The sequence below is a fragment of the Diadema antillarum genome, unplaced genomic scaffold, assembly GCF_040938485.1.
Source record: "Diadema antillarum isolate AM-2024a unplaced genomic scaffold, OU_Dant_1.0 seq00000523_RagTag, whole genome shotgun sequence".
In the NCBI taxonomy this organism is placed as follows: domain Eukaryota; kingdom Metazoa; phylum Echinodermata; class Echinoidea; order Diadematoida; family Diadematidae; genus Diadema; species Diadema antillarum.
In genome coordinates this window covers 1,922,508-1,943,125 of record NW_027271475.1, presented here as the reverse complement: position 1 = coordinate 1,943,125, position 20,618 = coordinate 1,922,508, and the positions used below count along the sequence as shown (strand labels likewise).

Below are 20,618 nucleotides of genomic sequence, written 5' to 3'. Positions count from 1 at the left end.
GGAAGTTACTGCCCGGCCTGAGAGGTTTGATATCGGATGTATCATACGACAATTTAGATTATTGCATGGAATAGTGTACACAAATCATCATTTATTTCAGTTTAATTTCGTAAATGATAATTTATGTTCCTTTTGTCATAAAGAGGAAGAGACGTCTAAACATACTTTTTATACATGTGAATTTGCTAGGAATGTTTGGGGAAAATGAAGTACTTTTTTTTTATTATGTTGACTTGCAACAGTTGAGTTGGGAAATGATTTTTTTTTTTTTTTTTTGTATAGAGCTACCAGATAAAGGAAAAGCTCAGTTAGTTTCAATAACCATGTTATAATTTTGGTGAAGAAATTGTTTTTTTTTTAGGAAGGAAAAATTAAACACCCTCAACGGAACATTTATTAAAAGGTCTGTAGAGCAGGATAAGTAAGAAGAAGAAAAGTTAGCAGTTATACGCAATACGTTGTCAATACATTTGCAAAAGTGGGAAAACTGGAAAAAGAATTGAGAATTTGTTTTGCACTTTATTCAATAGAGTATGGTCTGCTGCACATCCACCAGGAAATGCCTTTCCACGCACCCGTATTGAAGTATGTGTTATAATGTATGTCAGGACACACAGGTTTCAGTTGCCTTTGAGGTTTTGTTGTGAGGGGGGGGGGGGGCTTGGAAGGGGGAGGGGGAATGGGTAGGGTAGTAAGAGGGAGAATGGACGGGGGTATAGGGTGGTCATGGGGGTGGTTGTGTGTGGGTGTTTTTTTTTTTTTGGCAATAAACTTCAATCACTGGATATTGATATTTTAAGGTGGATTGATTGAATGTTGAAAAGAAATTATTTTTGGGTTAGTGATTTAGTCAATAAAATATGTAAGGTAATGAGGAATGAAATCAAAAAGAGAATGAAGGATTAGTAGTGTAAAAATAGAAAAGAAGAGAGGTGTATGTGGATTGTGTATAAGGGTTGTGAAAAAAATGTATCAGTGTATCAAAAGGTATTAAATTGATGTTAAATTTCGGTATAAATTTTGTATCCATTGATGAAAATGATTATGAAATTGGTCTTGAGAATTTTGTATAACTTTGTTTGTATATTATGTTTCCCATTGATGAAGAATAAAATGTAATTTAAACAAAATAAAAAAAAGATATCAATTGATATCGCCTATGGTCGGTGGCGAGAATTGTTTTCACACAACATAAGTGTCGTGATAGTACTATGTGGTTCACGTGGGTAAAGATTTCCCTGTAGGAACGTGCTTTTAAATTTAAGTAGAGGAATTCATACTTAATATCTGCAGCTATTCAATTTTTTTTGGGGGGCAGACTGCATTATTGATTTTTAATTACGTTTTCATTTATTTTGGTACATTTGGTACGAATTTTTGAAGGGGTATGGGACATTCCATTTTATTCACAAGTGTGAGTCATATGGTTTGCTTCTTGAATGGCCAATGCGTGGTATCCCTTTAATAAGTAAAAAATGTCTTAATAGGTTTATTTTTCCATAATCTTTTACTGATTCCATATTAAAAACAAATTCTTATAAAAATCAAATCACATGTATTACAAAATCCACGATTCAGCATAACACAATTATAGAAATAAAGCCAAGCTGTGCTTTAAGCAAAACAGTACCTTCGTAAAGAATATACAATGCACTGAAAAAAATACACTGACCACTTACTTTTGTTAAAATCAAATCGAGCTGTACTTTCAGCATGACAGAACATTCAGAAAAAAAAGAACAAAAATACTTGACATGTCATCAATCTATACACACACCAAAGTTACTCGCAACAAAACCTAACCGATGATGATTTGAATAAACAATACCATGTACCAGTTTAAATTGAAACTCTCGTAATCAGTCATTCAATGTACATTGTCTTAGCCTTAAAAATAGGCTTTCTATCTCCTTAACAGAAACCCATAATTTCGTTTAATTCTATCAAAAAACGGGTACTGCACTTTCTTTTTCCGTAAGAAATTGCAAATACATTTTTTAAACTTAAATAACTAATGTAAATTGTATCCCTCCTACAAAAAAAAAAAAAATAAAATCAGTTTCCAAAATATCTTTTTCTTTTCCTCCCATATTTCTCCTCGCAAATACTGGTTTATTTTCATAAATACATCTTAACAAAAAAAACAAAACAAAAAAAACACTCTTTCACTCCTAAGCCTAAATCTCTAAAATATCTATCACATTTCAATTCACTGTTATTTCCTATTATATGTCTTAATCTATAAACTCCTTTTTAGGCATATTTTCATCATATATACAATTTCTATTCAATCGCTTACATATACTATTGAATACTACACTGTATAACATTACCAATATACGAATATATTCCTTACATCACTTGTTATTTGTCTCGTATTCACCCACACTTCTAATAAATCCCTGTAAAATTGTGCAGCTTTCACTTTCAACAATACTGGTAAATAATCACACAAAAATACAAATTCTCCGCCTATGTCTCCAGTAACAAAATTAAAATATCGCTTCCATTTCTTAACCAACATAACTCTCTGTGATTTAACTGAATCAACAAAATTCATAATTTTTAACCCGCCTTGTTTATAATCTAAAAATATTATTTCTTATAATTTTATCTCTTTTTCCTTTCCATATAAAATCAAAAACTAATTTATCTAATGAATCCAAAATTTCTTCCCTCAATGATAATAATCTACTTGATCTCCCAAAATAGCTTCATTTAAAACTTCCTCTATCCATTGCAATCTACAATAACCACATTCATTCTTAGTAGCATGAATCGATTACTCGAGAATCGTATAACTGCGTGCATATAATCGATCACTGCAGCAATTTTTGAAAACAATATCTGTTATTCCATTCTTTTGTAATGATATTTAATCATGCAGTTCTACACTACTAGAAAAAATTCAAACATTTTTTGCAGTTGCTTGTATTTTTTGTCATGCTTTTTTTAATTTCAGCGCCCATGCAAACTTTATCAAATGACTGACAAGTATAACATAACCAATGCAAAAAAGATATGATATTTTAATATATGCCCGTCGCATAACATCATTGGTATAATTCTTCACATAATTATCTCTCTACGAGAATAATTGCATGTTTTTAGAAGTTCTCAGTTAGTCGTCCGGACGCTGAGAACACAAGTACTTTTGAAGGTAAGGCTTGCTGGCAGCAGGGAGGTGAGACACTGGCAGTCACAAACCCTTGTTGGTCGCATTAGAGGTCTGCATGTGCCAAGACCAATTCACGCTCCACTGCACTGCGTACTGCAGCTTCTCCCGCCAGCCGGTCACATAATTTTGGTGCCGAAACCCGTGACTACTGAAAGGAAGGAAGCTCGCATAGACTTAAACTCTAAATTGATTAATAAATTGATAAAGCGGGGTTCCCAATATCACGATTGGCGCCACGATTGAAATCGTGGTCTTAATCGTGCAGGCAATCGCGCTATTCGTATATAGAGAAATTTTTAACGGTTCAAAAATTTTCTACGATTAACACGATTAGTTTTTGATCGTGATATGATCATCGCATCAGATCGTCTAGGATCGTATCCAAACGCAGCAAATCTCTTCTAATCGTGCTTCTTAATCGTGTTGATCGGGATCGACTTTTTCACTTCACTTCCCCTTATTATCATTATTATTTTTTGCCCATTTGCCCTTATTTTACTCATAAATTAATTTATTTTGTATTCTGATAGGTGGTAGCCTGCATCTTTGGATTATTATTTCTAAACGGTAAATTGTATTACGGTGTGGGGTTTCATTGTCGTAATTTTTAAGGTACATCATCAAAATCATTTTGTAATGATTTCATAAAATGAAAGTTGTATTACAGATTTTTAGATGTTTTCATACATTATGTTAATGATGTTTACATTAATGAGTTGTTATTACCATTATACAGACACACAAAACAGGATATGGGATAACTTTTGCAACGAAAACAAAAAAATGAGCAAAAATAAAATGGCAATTGTATGTCTCCACGTATTGACTAACGTCAGTACAAAGATGAGAATAATTCAATGAATCGTGCTTGAATGGGTACATATCAAAGGCAAATGGTTAGTTTTTAAGTATATTACAGAGTATTTTGGGGGGAGGGGTGCAGTATCCTGCTGTTTGTGTATTGTACTTAGTAATTAGAGTTGTTGTTTCATCAGCCATCGTTTGACCCCTTTGCATATATTTTGACACTTTTCAATGTCTTTTTTGTATGTTTGGTAGAGCATAATTTTAGAAGAGAATGGTTATTTTCAACTCTTATTATTACTGCAAATGTAAAAGTGACCATTGCCGTGGATGTGAGATCACCCGTATGATTATGACAATAAAGATCACTCTTATTATTTTTCACAGTTAGTTATTCAATAAGTGTAGCAATATATCCCAGCGAAATAATTTTGCGTAAAACATTCTTTTTTGTTAGAAAGTGACATTTTGATTAGGGAGTCACTTTTCTGTTATGTGTGTGTATCAGTTGTGTTAAACATTGTTAAACATTTATAACATTTAAACAGTTAAACATTGGACCCGAATGGGAATATTTTACTCCGGCTGACGATGGATTTCATTGTTTCCCTTAAATTATGCAAAGTGATTAGGCCTATTAATTTTATCCACAACCATTGATGGTGGCAAGGCTTGACAGGTTGACGATGATGACAACGTAACCTTTGCAGTATTGCTAATGACGATTATGTTATCAGAGAGAAAGCAGCACCCAGGCCAGCCGTAACCTCAGATATTCCCTCGTCTAATATTAAACGTAAAGAAATTAATAGATTATTAAAACGATATGCTCACCCCCCCCCCCTCACAAAAAAAATGAAATAGCGAACCCAAATACATAAGATCAGATGATTGCCCCTCTTCCCCAGAAAAAAAACAACAACAGCAAGACAAAATGACCTTTCTCTCCAATACATGAAGAAAATAATTATATGATGAAATGGAAGCTAAGAAAGAGGATGGAATCATTTTGAATGTTACGTAACATAGTAGTATGTGTTATATACGCTCGATATAAGAAAGTTGGCCGAATGGATAGTATTGCTTATGTGTTCGATTTCATAAAAATTATTCGCAAAGTGTATGTATCATATGCCTTTTTATTTCAAAATGTCGTTATCTCATGGGTTATTAAAAGTTTGGTTTATTCGGCTTGAGTTAGTGTTTTACTTAACAATGTTTAACATAACTGATACACACACATAACAGAAAAGTGACTCCTTAATCAAAATGATGTCACTTTTTAACAAAAAAGGAGGCTTTACGCAAAATTATTTCGCAGGGGTATAATGCTACACTTATTGAATAACTGTCAACATCTGTTGACATTTGTGCACTTAGTGAGGTGCGTCGTCCAGGTACTGGAAACGTAAAGGAAAGAAAGTCATACAATATATTGGAGTGAGGCAAAGACAAAACTGCAGGAGTGGGATTTGCTGTTTCTAACAATTTAGTCACATCAACCCAGTACCCATCTCCGATAGGATCATGACAGCTCATGTCGAGCTGAAGAACAATGCCCATCTCACATTAATCAGCGTCTATGGACCTACAATGCAACGACCAGACTCGAGAAAGAACAATTTTATGAGCAGCTCGGCGAGTGTATCACCAGTGCCAAAGGAGATGGCATTATTGTGCTTGGTGACTTCAATGCTCGTGTTGGTAAAGACTGGGAGTCCTGGCCAACAGTCATAGGCAGGCATGGAGTAGGACCACATGAACTCTAACGGCCTTATGCTATTAGAGTTCTGCACCCGGATGAAGCTTTCAATAATCCAGCTGAAAAATCGGCTCAAAAACACTTGGCAACACCACGCTCGAAACATTGGCATCAGTTGGACCATGTTCTTGCCAATTCACAAGCAAGACAGTTCATCAGGGTCACCAAGGTCAATCCTTCTGCAGACTGCTTTACGGATCACAGGCTATTGCTGTGTAAATGCAGTATAGTGATTAAGTCAAGGAAGAAATGTGCAAGACCCCCCTGCAAACTTGATACCCACCTAACTAACAAAAAGAAAAAATCCCTGACTGTGAATCATCCTGGGATGACTTGAAAGAACTACTTCAGAATGCTGCAGATCACATCTTTGAAAAGAAAAAGAGGAAGAGTGAAGACTGGTTTGATGATCAAGAGCAAGTGATTCAGAAACTCTTGAAGGAAAAACGGAAAACTGGTGATGTAAAAGGGCTAAGAGAAGAAATTCGAAGAATGAAAAATAAGTGGTTTCAACAGAAAGCAGAGGAGGCTGAGAGATAATATGTTCAGGAAAGAATCACAGAGAGTTTTACGCAACTCTTAATGCTGTGTATGGTCCCAAATCGAAGAATGTTCATCCGGTCAAGTCAAAGCAGGATGAGCTCCTGTCTGCTCCTGAAGACATCAAAGACAGATGGGGTGAACACTTTGATGAGCTTCTTAATCAACCGACAAATGTCGACTGGGAGATTCTCAATGAAGTCGATCAACTTCCAACCATTGATGAGTTTGATGATCCTATCTCAATGGATGAACTTGAAACAGCACTCAAGAACACAAAACTGAGAAAGAGTCCGGGCCCAGATGGAATTATTCCAGAGGTCATAGTCCATAATGGTAGAGTTTTGTGGACTTTCCTGCTGACTCTATTCAATCTGTTCTGGTTTACCGAGAGATTACCTTCTGATCTGACAGATGCAAATATTTCTATCCTTTTAAGAAGGTGATCGCAGCTTGTGTGAGAACTATCGTGGCATATCTCTGCTCAGTGTGGTAGGGAAGATTTTTGCAGATGTTATACTTCACAGACTTCAACGCCTAGCAGAGAAGATTTATCCCGAGTCACAATCTGGCTACAGGAGTAGCAGAAGTACGATTGATGGCATCTTTACACTACGGCAAATAATGGAAAAATGTAAGGAGCAGCGTTTGTAACCTACACATTGCTTTTATAGATTTTACCAAAGCTTTTGACTGTGTTAACCGAGAGCTTCTTTATGCAATATTACAGAAGCTGGGATGTCCAAAGAAATTTGTACGCATTATCAAGAAACCAATGGAAACTGTATTCTAATGTACATGCCAGACTCCTCATTAATGGTGAACTTTCGGACTCAATAAACTACAATAGTGGAGTAAAACAAGGTTGTAAATTAGCTCATACACTTTTTGGAATGTATGCCGCTGTACTCCTCCATCTAGGCCTTTAAAGATGTTGATCCTTTCTGCAGTATCAAAGTGCGTTTCAGATATGATGGAGATATTTTTGATCTGCGTCGCCTAAAAGCGAAAACTAAGATACTCACAGATTATATAAGAGAAGCTCAATATGCTGATGATATTGCCATTTTCTGCAATGAGTCTTCTGCATTACAGACTCTTTTATCTGCATACAACACATTATCCCTAAAGATGGGTCTACGAATCAACATTAAGAAGACAGAGACAATGAGTGTGGGAGAGCAAGTTGATTTCTACATTGATGGAAATAAACTTTGTAGAGTTGACCGTTTCAAATACCTTGGCAGTTACATTACAAAAGACTGTAAAGTAGATGAAGAACTCAAGGCACGCATTCAAGCCGCATCATGTGCAATGGGAAGATTGAGGCAAAGAGTATTTCAGTGCCGGGATCTGACTTCTGAAACAAAACTCAAAGTGTATAACCAATGTGTGACCCCTTATACTGCTATATGGGAGTGAAACATGGACACTCTATCGGCGCCATATAAAGCAGCTCAGGACCATTCAACAACGACACCTTAGGTCTATTCTCCACATCAAGTGGGACCACTTTGTCACAAATGATGAAGTATTGGAACAGGCAAAAACACTTGACATTGAAACCACCCTTGTTAAAAATCGACTACGATGGGTTGGTCATGTTGTGCGAATGGAAGCTGCCAGACCTGTCAAGGAGCTCTTTTTTGGAGAGCTTGATGATGGCTCTCGCAATATAGAACGCCCTCATCTGAGATACAAAGATACAATCAAAGACATTCTGAGGAGAGCCGATGTCCTTCACAACTGGAGAGACCATGTTGATGACAGACATGAATGGCGGAAATTCACTCATGATGACGTCAGCATGAAAATTGATCATCAGAGGAAGGAGGTTAAAAAGAGAAAAGCGTCACCAACAAGAGTCAAGATGAAAAAAATGGACTTTTGTTTTGATGTTTCTTTTGAATTTTTGGTAATCTCATCTTGTAAATTGTACTTTGCCCGTGTCGGGATTTAGGCATATATATATATATATATTGAATAACTAACTGTGAAAAATAATAAGAGTGATCTTCATTGTCATAATCATTCGAGTGATCTCACATCCACGACAATGGTCACTTTTACATTTGCAGTAATAATGAGAGTTGAAAATCCCCATTTTCCTCTAAAATTGTGCTTTACCAAACATACCAACAAAAAAGACATTGAAAAGTGTCAAAATAGATGTAAAGGGGTCAAACGATGGCTGATGAAACAACAACTCTAATTACTATGTACAATACACAAACAGCAGGATACTGCACCCCCCCCCCCAAAAAAAATACTCTGTAATATACTTTTAAAAATTAACCATTTGCCTTTGATATGTACCCATTCAAGCACGATTCATTGAATTATTCTCATCTTTGTACTGACGTTAGTCAATACGTGCAGACATACAATAGCCATTTTATTTTTGCTCATTTTTTTTTTTGTTTTCGTTTAATACAAAAGTTATCCCATATCCTGTTTTGTGTGTCTGTATAATGGTAATAACAACTCATTAATGAAAACATCATTAACATAATGTATGAAAACATCTAAAAATCTGTAATACAACTTCCATTTTATGAAATCATTACAAAATGATTTTGATGATGTACCTTAAAAATTACGACAATGAAACCCCACACCGTCATACAATTTACCGTTTGGAAATAATAATCCAAAGATGCAGGCTACCACCTATCAGAATACAAAATAAATTAATTTATGAGTAAAATAAGGGCAAATGGGCAAAAAATAATAATGATAATAAGGGGAAGTGAAGTGAAAAAGTCGATCCCGATCAACACGTTTAAGAAGCACGATTAGAAGAGATTTGCTGCGTTTGGATACGATCCTAGACGATCTGATGCGATGATCACGATCAAAAACTAATCGTGTTAATCGTAGAAAATTTTTGAACCGTCCAAAATTTCCTACGATTAACGCGATTGCCACGATTGACCTTATAAGATCTGATACAATCTGATAAGACCATCACGCTTGCTGCACGATTAAGACCACGATTTCAAACGAGGCGCCAATCGTGATAGTGGGAACCCCGCTTAAGGTTTAAAGAAATAGCAACGCAACACTGTCTAATTAGTTGTCAAGATGGCCTCTCCTATTCCACCGAGTGATGTGAGAACTCCAGCAGACGATCCCCGCAGCATGCCGAGAGCGACGTCGACGCCGGACCAGATGACTTCAGCTACGCGGCAGTACCCGAGACCAGCTGTAGCCCCGCTTCAGATGGCAGGATTCGACCCCGTTCCAGAGCCGACGCAGAGACAGGACCAGTTCATTTCTCCGAGGCTCGTGGTGTCACATCAAGTCAAGGGTGTCAATGTCTTCACAGGTAAGGGGGAATCAAAGTAGAGGACTGGGTGCGTGATATGAAGTGTAAAGGGGCCAATGCCACCACAAATGCAGTTCAATGAAATTGTCAGGCATACAGGGGGAAGAGCGCGGGACCTCATCCTGAATTTGGAGCTCCGTGGTGACGAGGAGATGACGCCTGCCCTGGCTTTCCGAGAGCTTCTCGACGAGTATGGGGACCGTGACTGGACGACGTCACCCATGGCAAGCTTCTACGCCCGAACTCAGCAGGCCAGCGAAACTCCATCCGAGTACGCCGTCGCACTGGAAGCAAAGCTGAGGGTCGAACGAGATAAAGGGGACCAAGCGGCCATGGTTGAAAAGACCGTGCGGGACGCTATGCTTACCATATTCTTACTGCGCAATTCATGTTCGGCTTGATGGACCAGAAGGTCAGGGTTCGTCTAGCCCCAATGAGGCCGAGGGAAATGACATTTCGAGAAGTTCGGCGGGAATTGCATGTAATAGCTAAGTCTGAGGAGCGTCTAGCATCTGCGCAAGTGTACAGGCAGGATGTGAAGGAGGCGTCGAGGGAGACGCAGATAATAGAACAGCTGACTAGAGTATGCAGGAACTGGCCTCTACTCAGAAGTAGCAGATGGATCTGTTTCACAAGGCCATGGAGGACCAGCAGAGGAGGCTTGCAGAGTTTGAGAGCCGACTGCAGCAACCGTGGATCCCCCAAGGCGGCAACGGGGGAAGAAGAGAGAGAGGTGGCAGGCAACCACGGCAGAGGGACGCGTGCTACACGTGTGGACAGCCGGGACACTTCGCACGGTCATGTCCAAATCGACAGAAATCGCAGGACCACAGCAGCAGCAGCAGCCTTTAAACTAGCCCAACCTGCAGATGAGGGGCAATCTGTGGGTTCATTTAACCAATGCAACCCTGACAGGAAGAGAACCGACTACGAGACACAGGTGACAAGAGGAAATGAAACTGGTGGGGAGCTCGTGGGCCCAGTCAATCACACAAAGATCATTGTCATGGCCAGGAGTGTGAGGCATTGTCATGGCCAGGAGTGTGAGGCGATTTTGGATACTGGGTCCCAAGTCACAACCATCACGTCTGATTATGTGGCACGACATCCCTTCCTCAGCAAGCAGGACATTAAGCCGACCGAGATCAGAATAGAGGGCGCGAACGGGCAGGAACTCCCTCATAGAGGCTTTATCTCGTTCAATGTCGAGATCGAGGGGATAGAGGTGAAGTCAGTCCCAGCTTTGGTAGTCCCTGCGATCGGAAAGGGAGGTCACATATCGTGTTTGCTTGGGACTGATGCTTTGCGTGCTTCTCGGGATCGCCTGCACTCAAAGTATGGACGTGACTTCATGGAGAGAGTGAAGTCCATGTCGTCTGCCTGCTTCAACGCATTCCAGGCACTAAATTGCGATGGTTTGGATCTCGCTGACCGGTCGGGAGATGTCGGAGTCGCAAGAGTCAAGAGCAGGAAGCCATTACTCATCAACCCCGATGAACACGTACAAATTACGGCAAGAGCTCCCAGACACACGCATAGTCGCTCGTTTATGGCCTTGGTTGGTGAATGCAGCGAGTCAGAGGGAATAAGCGTTGAATCTGCCTTCACTCCTGTTGAAGATGGTGACCTAAAATTGGTAATTACCAACAGGTTGACACAACCAGTGACCCTGCGTAAGCATCAGCCAATTGCGAAGCTAGAAGTTGGCAGCCTAGTGCTAGACTCACCGTGGACTGCAGAGGCTTCTAATAACAAAAGCAAGGATTCAACTTCCCCGCACACTGCTGCAAACATTCTACATCAAGATGTCAGTTCGCTGCCCCCGGAGCTGGACTTGCCCACGGAAGAGTTAACTCCACCTGAATTGGATGCACTACAAGAGCTGCTACGAAGGAACGCAGATGTATTCTCCCAGGGGCTGGAAGACTTTGGCTGTACTGACACCATTGTTCACGAAATCCCCCTCATAGACCTGACACCGTTCCGAATGCCATATAGACGAATTGCACCATCAGATTTCAAAGAGGTAAAGAACCACCTGAGTGAGCTGCAGTCTGCTGGCATCATCAAGCCAAGTAAGAGCCCATTTGCGTCCCCTATCTTCATTGTGCGGAAGAAGGATGGGAAGATTCGTCTATGTGTCGATTACAGGAAGCGTAATACTCGCACCACCCGTGACGTCTTCCCTCAGGCAAGGCCAAGTTTTACACCAGTCTCGACTTGACGGCGGGCTACTTACAGGTGCAAATGGCTGAAGAAGACCAGCAGAAGACGGCGTTTACCACGCCGATGGGATTGTTTGAGTACACGAGGATGCCGTTCGGTCTGATGAACGCACCGGTCACTTTTCAACGCTTGATGAGCACGGTGTTCGGAGACATGAATCTGAGTGAGGTACTTATCTATCTAGATGACGTCATCATATTCAGTTCAACGTTACAAGACGTAATCACACTATTCTACCAAAAATGTTCGAGATAAACTGCTAAAAAACACACTTTCCTGCCCCTTTTATGACACCAAATTTTAGCATAATGTAAAAGAAGACCCGCTCTTTCAGAAAATATAAAAAAAAATCAAGTTCGGCTAGGTTGACCCATTCCACTATTTTCAGTCCTCACGAAAACTCAGTGTGTGCTACTTTATGTCGTTTTGAGGTGCACGGTCACAATTTTTTCTGCTCGGAGGTCCCCGGATTGAGCCGCACACAGTACCTAACATGTATCTCACCCGTAGTCACCTGCGGAGGCGCGCACGCAATTTTTTTTTACCCGCAACCATGTTTAGGCCCTGTCACACCTTTCCGGGCAAGCTACGCAGGCTCGTTGTGTGTAGGGATTTTCCAGCATATCGGCAATTTCTGAGGGCGAACAAGGATTTGGGCGAGTCAATGCATGTGTCTTACTTGCTGGACGTTTTCTACTTAAATTCTACGTGCGAGCATACTATGTGACCTTTGTACCAGTCGCATGGGGGCTGACAACTCAGTGAAGGGATTCCTCTGAAGGAATGGCAAAGTCCCACGGAATATTATTATCTTGGCTGCATATAATGGGGACTGCGAAGTACCTGCGTTGGAGTTGCATGCGAAGTGTTGCCGCTAAGGGCCTCCTACAGGCGGTCTGCGTGGACTTCTCCGGGCATCCCCGCGGTTCACCCGGAAAAATTTTGGTCATGCTCAAAACTTGGTTGCGGTTGCAACTACAGGCGAGATACGCGCTAGGTACTGTGAGGTGCGGATCAACTGCGGAGAGCTCCGGGTAGCAATTTTTTCCCCGCAAGTCAAGCCGCAAAACTTCCCCAGATACGGTATGACAAGGCCTTGAGCATGCTCAAAACTTGTTCCGAGTGAGTCGTGGGGGTTCGCTCGCAGAGGTACACGCAGAACACCAGTAGGAGACCCTCACCGGCAGCACCGCCCAGGCAACTCCAACGCAGGTACTTCTCAGTACCCATAAGTCGCTCGTAACAGAAAATGGATCGGTTTCAAAGCTCTCACGCAGGTCACACGGAATGCACGCAAGTAGAAGCTAAGTAGCACGCGTCTAGAAGGTAAGAAACAAGTGCGAAAATTGCAAACATTCTTGTTCGCCCGCGGAAAATCTTCTATGTGCTGGAAGCTACCTCCTCGCCACAAGCCCGCGTAGCTTACCTGGAAAGATGTGACACGGCCTTAATAACAGAAGATTCGGGCAAGGTACAATTCTGCACAATACACGCTACTGAGCTCGCCTGATTGTGCACGGTCGGTTCTGGGCTTTTATTTGTTTACATGGCCCATCATTTTTGCGTCCGCACAATTCACGCCGCAGAGAGCTACTTGAGACACTGAGCATGAGGTAGCCATGTTACTTTGTATAGGCTGGCGTTCTCGCGCACTCAATAGGCCTGAATAAATCCAAGGCTACTTGTAACAAGATGCAGGGAGAGAGGAGAAAGACCAACGCAATCGTCTCAAACGTCGCAAATGTAAAGCTCCCTATTACTACACGTATATTCATAGATGCCAAGTTCAAAAAATTTTTATGAATGAGATTTTCATGACTCAGCATCTCGGCGCGCGCGCATGTGCATAAACGAGGGAGCGAAGCGACTGAGCGAGGGGAGGGGATTGGGAGGGGGGCGGGGTGTCCGCCCTCCCACGGTAGGGAGCTTTTTCAATCTTTGGCTCTTATTGGTGCAAGCTGGTGCATACTTAAGTGACTATTTTTTACTTATTTTGAAAGACAAAAGGGAAATATGCCTTCAATTGCAACTCTCACTTTAATCCTTTAAGCTATGCTCCCAATGCGTGAGAAAAATGGGTGTCGTGCGTGAGATCGTGAGACAGACCCTAAATGCTTGAGTCTCACTCACGATGCGTGAGACTTGGTAGCTCTGGTATATTATGAGCGCATTACAATAAAGAACACTTAAGTTGTTTTGGGATATCTCAGCCATGTCAAAACCTATATTCCTCAAATAAACCATGAATTCCTATTCGAATGGTAATGCTCTCCAACATTTCATTTTCCTTTCATATCTTTGTTTATGCAAGTCAAACGACTCTGTTTTGAATTTACTTTGTATATTTCCCACATGCTCATGATTATGTGCCTTATGTATATTGAATTGTTGATTGATTTATTGATTTGCAGAAAATAAAGTATCTATTTAAAAAAAGCGTGCCATGGTAACCGCTTTAATGTAACCGTGGACCTATTTGTAAGTCTCCATACATGGTGGAACTCACCTCTCACGGAGATTGTAATACGCAAAGTTGCTTGTAAAAATCGACCTGGCATCGCCTGACTGTGCACGGTCGGTTCTAGGCTTTTATTTGGTTAAATGGCCCGTCATTTTTGTCATTTTTTAGTCCGCTCAATTCACGCCGCAGAGAGCTACTTAACACACTGAGCATGAGGGCGCTATGTTACTTTGTTTAGGAGGTGGGCCTACCTCCATGCGCGTACTCAGTAATCAGGAGGTCACCTCCCTGGCCTAATCCAAGGCTACTTATAACAAGATGCAGGGAGAAAGGACCAACGCAACGTTCACGTAGTCTAGCTTCTGGACTCTTTTTACTCGTAGCAGTGATCGTGTACACGTCAAGCCGTATGAGGGCGTGACACCCGAGGATTGCGATACGCCGAGAACTGCGATACCCGAGAAAAAATATGTATTTCGTTGGGCGCGCAGTCTCTCGAATATCGCAATCAGAAAGTTTGCGCCCTCTCTTGGCACCAAGGAAAAGGGGACGGATGTTAAGGTCTTAAAGTGTAACCCGGTGTTAAAGTGTAACTCGGTGCCTAGGCTTCTGAAAATGTGTCTCGCATATAGAGCGCCACCTGTGGTTTGGGATAAGTTTATAGGCCAGTTCTTTCTGTCGTCTGCTCACACACCATCCGTGGTTTTGAGTACGTTATCAGCCAGTTCTTTCCGTCTTTCGCTCGCTTGCTATAAGAATTGCACTTTGAAAGTTTCGAAAATGAATTGCAGAGTATTGCTATTGTGGTGTTTGTTCCTGTTTATACATCGCTATTTGAGTGTCAGTGTCAACCACGTCCAGGCAGAAAATCAGATGATGATGGCGAAGAAAGGCTCGGCGAATGACAAGAAGATGGACAGTCATTTGTGTGTCGAGGCAGTGGTGATGCTGGCATTCCAGCTGCAGTATTTCAAATCCAACCTACTCGGCGTTAGCATTCCAGACTCATTTTTGTACTTGTTGTAGTAGTGTGTGATGATATAAAAAGCAATGGATTGTACATAGGACTATAATCATATCGATGATTGTTCAACTTGAGTTGTTTTCAGTTGCCAAATAACCTCTGTGACTTGGAAGTCATTCTGACTGGGACTGTAACAAGTCTCCCAATCTTGCCATTTCTGATGTATACATGCATTAATTATGTTAATTACATTCCAGCTATTCCACTGCCAGTTGACCTATTCAGCATTCTGGTATTCCAAGCTGTAGTATCGTATTTGTTGTAGTAGTGTGTGACGGTATCTAAATAAACTAATAATCTGTACATATTCTATGATCGTCAATATTTACAATGTAAGTTGCATTCAGTTGCCAAAGTATCCTCTATGAAAAGTTCTCTATCTAAACATTTGTTGCATAAGTTGCATTCAGTTGCCAAAGTATCCTCTATGAAAAGTTTTCTGTTTAAACATTTGTTAAATATCTACTTTGGAGAGTCATTGGGAGTGTGACAAGGTTTCAATCTTGCCATTTCTATAGTCGTTTATTTCACGATTTCACGGGTATTTCAGCTTTTTATCAGCAAGTATTTGTTAATCCATATAATTCTTTTTTTTTATTTGGTGCATCAGTGTGCAAAAATATTGTATGTAAATGTTCACTGTTACCATTAGACACAAGCAAATTCGGAATTTGTAATAGACTGAGTTTTTGCTCTTTGTTCTCAGTGTCTTAATAAATATTCGCTGAAGATATTTTCTCAGCTTTTGAGTAATCATAATGGAATCTTACACATTAGAGCCTTTGAGGGCAGATTTAGAAATATATAATATGCATTGCATTGTCGAAAAGGGCATTATCAGTGATGGCATTAACGATATGACGCAATACTGTCGATGTGTAATTCAAAAGAATAGTGTGGCAATCCTCCCCTCCCATTAAACAGTGCTCAGGAGGGGACTGTGAAATGGGCTCCATAACATACGTGTGTGCAATGTTTCCCTTGAACTATCAAAGTAGATTATTGCACACTGTATAACGTACATACACATTTCATGTATTGTCACTCTGAGGTGACCAACCTTATTTATGTATGATGCACGTCATGTCAAGATACATTTTAATATTGTATTGCTCGGAAAAGATTTGGTATACTGTGCAGTGTGTATAAGCGACTGTCAGCAGAATCACGAATATATATTGTCATAGCTTTCCAACTCATTTATATCAGAACTTTTATATTTACTATGGTTTTAGAATAGAAAAGTACATTTATTTTGCATGCCTATATTTCAACATGTCATAAATAAAGAAATATTATAATTTTCTTCCTTACTTACAAGATTCCATCATTATATGAAGTACGCTTATTTCTTAAGAGGCGTTATAGATGAAGAGGTGGATGACAGATGAGGAGATGACGGATTAAATAGCACTGAAAGGGGGGGGGGGGTGGAATGACAGGTATATGTGCAAACCATCATACTGGCAACCTAAATTTAAGAAGTGAAAATTGCCATCTTTTCACAATTTGGTTTGGTAGCTAATCTATGTATCACTTGATATATGTGAGTGTCTCGTGTCAATGTGTTGTTAACGCGTGATGTGCGAGTGTCTTGTATGACTTTAAGCAGCAATATGATACGTGTAGATGTTAAAACCTCTACAATAGTATTTGATACACCAAGCAACTTTTCCTTATCATAGTGACTTGTAAAATGTTTGTACACTTAATAATCACAATAGGGATGATCATTTCTGTATGCAGGATATTTTATGGGGTGTTTTCGAGAACAATCATGTGCAATAAACCGCACATTACGTGGAGCAGACACCAATATGTAGGCCTACACGTCAGGTCCTATGTGAGCAGTTCTTTTCATTATTATCATTTATAGTTGTTTCTGTTTGGTATAATGTATCAACAAACACCTTCGAAAACATACTTATTTGTTCACCATTAATCATGGCTAACTTTGCAAATGAGAAATAAGGAAATCATCAAGAAAGAAAGCAGAGATAAAATAAAAAGAAAAGATAATAGAATTATTGTGCACATTCATTCTTTTTTTCCTTTAAATCATGTACATAGTAATCTGATATTTTCTGAGATTTCGCTGAACGCTGAAAATGATTTTGATTCATAATAGCAAAATATGTTGAAGAAAAATTAAATCTTACAAACAAAATAAGAAATACATTATGAAAAAATCGTAATTGTTCTATTTATCGTTGATTTTGCTCTTTTTTCTTCATTTTGTTCTTTTTCTTTTAATGTATCAAACCTATAACTCATGTCTGCATCCCCCTTCCTATTATAATAATTATTCTGAAGTACAGGCATCTTGTCCTAATATTGTCCGTGCTCGTATGTCTCGAGATGTGGTGTGCTGCGTTGTATATAACTATTTTCTTTCCTTAGTTCTTTGTCCAAAAAAAAAGAAAGAAGTTTGTTTCCTTTCTTTTCCTCTCTCCAGTTGCCCTCTATAATCTATTTCTTTAGAAAGGTTATACTCTGAGGAGTAAATGTCAAGCTATTGCTTTCTAGTGAACTCCTACGTTCTTCAGTACGTGTTATTAATCTGTGATAGTTTGACATGAATTTTGTTATTTCGTTGGTGACAAGGTAAGGTCCTTTGCCTTTAAGTAGTTTGTATTCTTTAAAGATTTCATTTATATCATGTTGAAGAACAAGTGAATTCAATTGAATTGAATTGAAATGAACGTGCTTGACTATGACAAATGTATTATTTATCATGATATACCGCTAGTTTGCAGGCAGACACCCTTGTTGGTCGTAAATGAGTCTGTACCACAGGACCGCTGGCCCTGAGCCTCTCTCCCATGGGAGATTGGCACAACGAAATGTGTGCTCGACCGCTGCCTACGCATCGCTCTGACACATTTTCAGAAGCCTAGGCATCGAGTTACACTTTAAGACCGGGTTACACTTTAAGACCGTAACAGACGGAGCCCAGACTACGTTCACGTCGCAAATCTAAACCTACGCTGTCGATCAAATAACGTTGCCCCCCCCCCCGCACGCACACACACACACACACACACACACACACACAACAAATATTGCATTGGGTAGTGTAAGGAGCAAGTTTATCCATGGACCTCCTAGACATCACACATTGGCTAATAACGATGGTCTTTTTGTATCCCATTTATCATCACTGAAGCCACTCGGTTATGTGTATCTTAATCAGATGTTGGGACAATGATGATTGTGTAATCGTGCATCGTAACTGACAAATAATACTGATGATGAAGTTGATGATAATAATAATGATAATAATAATAATAATAATAATAATAACAATGATAATAATAATAATCATCATCATCCTCATCATTATCATAATAATAATAACAATAATAATAATAATAATAATAAAAATAATAACCTTATTTCAAAATTACTAATATAATAGTATACTTTGGCTGCGGTGTGGGTTTTTTTTTTCCGACTCAACTATTTGAAGAGATAGACGTTTCGACGGCTTTTATGAATATCAGATGTGCATAAAAATTGTCTGGATTATTCTATTATCCAGAGTTGCTATATCTTTCATACGAAATCTTTCACGCCCCTCTGTGGGTTAGGCCAGGCCTATCACAGTTTAACCAGGGAGGTGCCCTGGTTTATCAAAGATATCCACACCCTCCCTAAATCTCGGTGTATGGTTGTCCACCACGAACACACACCCAGCATTATTTGAGTGTGTATTGAAATCAAGATGATGGTGACAATCGTATAGTTGAGTTGGCGAATGGCTTATAAAACTGGCATAAGATGGGGTGAGGCTGGTGTAAACCAACTCAACAACAATCCTCCACCTCCTCCTCCTCCTCCTCCTCCTTCTCCTTCTCCTCCTTATCATCGTCATCATCATCATCATCATTTCGAACTCATCTAAATATCTCTCACGACATTTCGTTTGCTCCATATCTTTCCATTCTTCACTTCATATATTAAAAAAAACCCACACACGTCGGATAAACAATTATCATTCCAAAGAAAGCGTTCGACTGATTTAATCAAGAAATTGGATAACAGTTTATACACGACGGATCGTATTAATAGACAAGACATGAAATATAAGTAGCACGAGGTAACATTCTCGCCGATGTACAGGCTGTATCAACTGAAGAGTAGAAAATGAGAAACAACATACCGAAAAGAAAATAACTGGTTGTCTCAGACCATTCTATGGCATGAGATTAGGTGTTTTTAAAATATCTTGTTTTGTTTTGTTTTGTTTAGTTTTGTTTTGTTTAGTTTTGTTTTGTTTTGTTAATCATAAAATTATGGGTGAAGCTAAACTAGGAAAAGAAAAATACAAGCACGCATTTGGTATTCTTAACCCTAAAAGGGCCGTGGGGGGGGGGGGGGGGTGAATCAACCCGCCCGATGTTTTTTGACCGCGCCGCTCGCTGACTTTTTACTTTCAAGTCTCACACATCCTATGACACCATTTTCTCGAAAATCGAACATCCCGTTACGATGCTGCACGACCTTTTATACATGCTTGTCAGACAAAAAAAAAATGGCTCAAAATAGTTATTTTGTGTACAAAGTCTATGCAAATAGAGTTTTCTCATCTTATTCAAAAAGATATTATTTTCACTTTCAATGGCTAAAATCAATTAATTTTTGCATAAGAATGCTTAATAGGTTCTGTAATAAATTATGTGGAAAAAGTCGAAAAACAAAGGAATACATAAGAAATTCATTAATCAATAGAATACATAAGAAATTCATTTTGATACCAGAATTTTTTCAAGTACCCTGTTTGGAATGCTATACAAGGAATAATGTCACTAAAAATTAGTCTGCAATTTGCTTTATTTTCTGAATTGGAGCAAAATTTAGGATTTCACGCATATGAATTAATATAAAATTAGAAAAATGAAAAATTCCATTTTTGGTTTCATAATTTTGTAGATTATGCAACAAGTAATGAGTGTGCCAATTTTCAGGGCGATTGCGCAATCGACTGCCGAGATCTCGGAGGGGGGGGGGGGGTTGAATCAATCCTCCCCTGGCCACAGAACAGGCCAAAAAGCCTGGCCTGTTTAGGGCTAAAGTGAAAACATAGGTATCAAATAATTTACGTCTACCGAACTGTCGATATTTGCTCTGAAATGTACACAGTTGGATGGAAGTGTGTGAAATACCGCTGTATAACACAGTTTCCAGTTGGGTAACGACGAAATACAAAGTACGAAATATTAGCCAAAAAGGTTTGCCAGAAGTATTACATTTACAGCGCATAGTGTATCGTGGTTGCTCAGTATTTATTTTTTT

General features: G+C 39.5%; 1 protein-coding gene across 1 annotated transcript; it reads left to right on the top strand.

The window, feature by feature from the left end:
• The first annotated feature begins 10,618 nt into the window (after positions 1-10,618).
• Positions 10,619-11,836, top strand: LOC139734368 (uncharacterized). Its single transcript, XM_071645160.1, has one exon. The coding sequence runs from the start codon at positions 10,619-10,621 to the stop codon at positions 11,834-11,836; it is 1,218 nt and encodes a 405-aa protein (XP_071501261.1).
• The last annotated feature ends 8,782 nt before the right edge of the window (positions 11,837-20,618 follow it).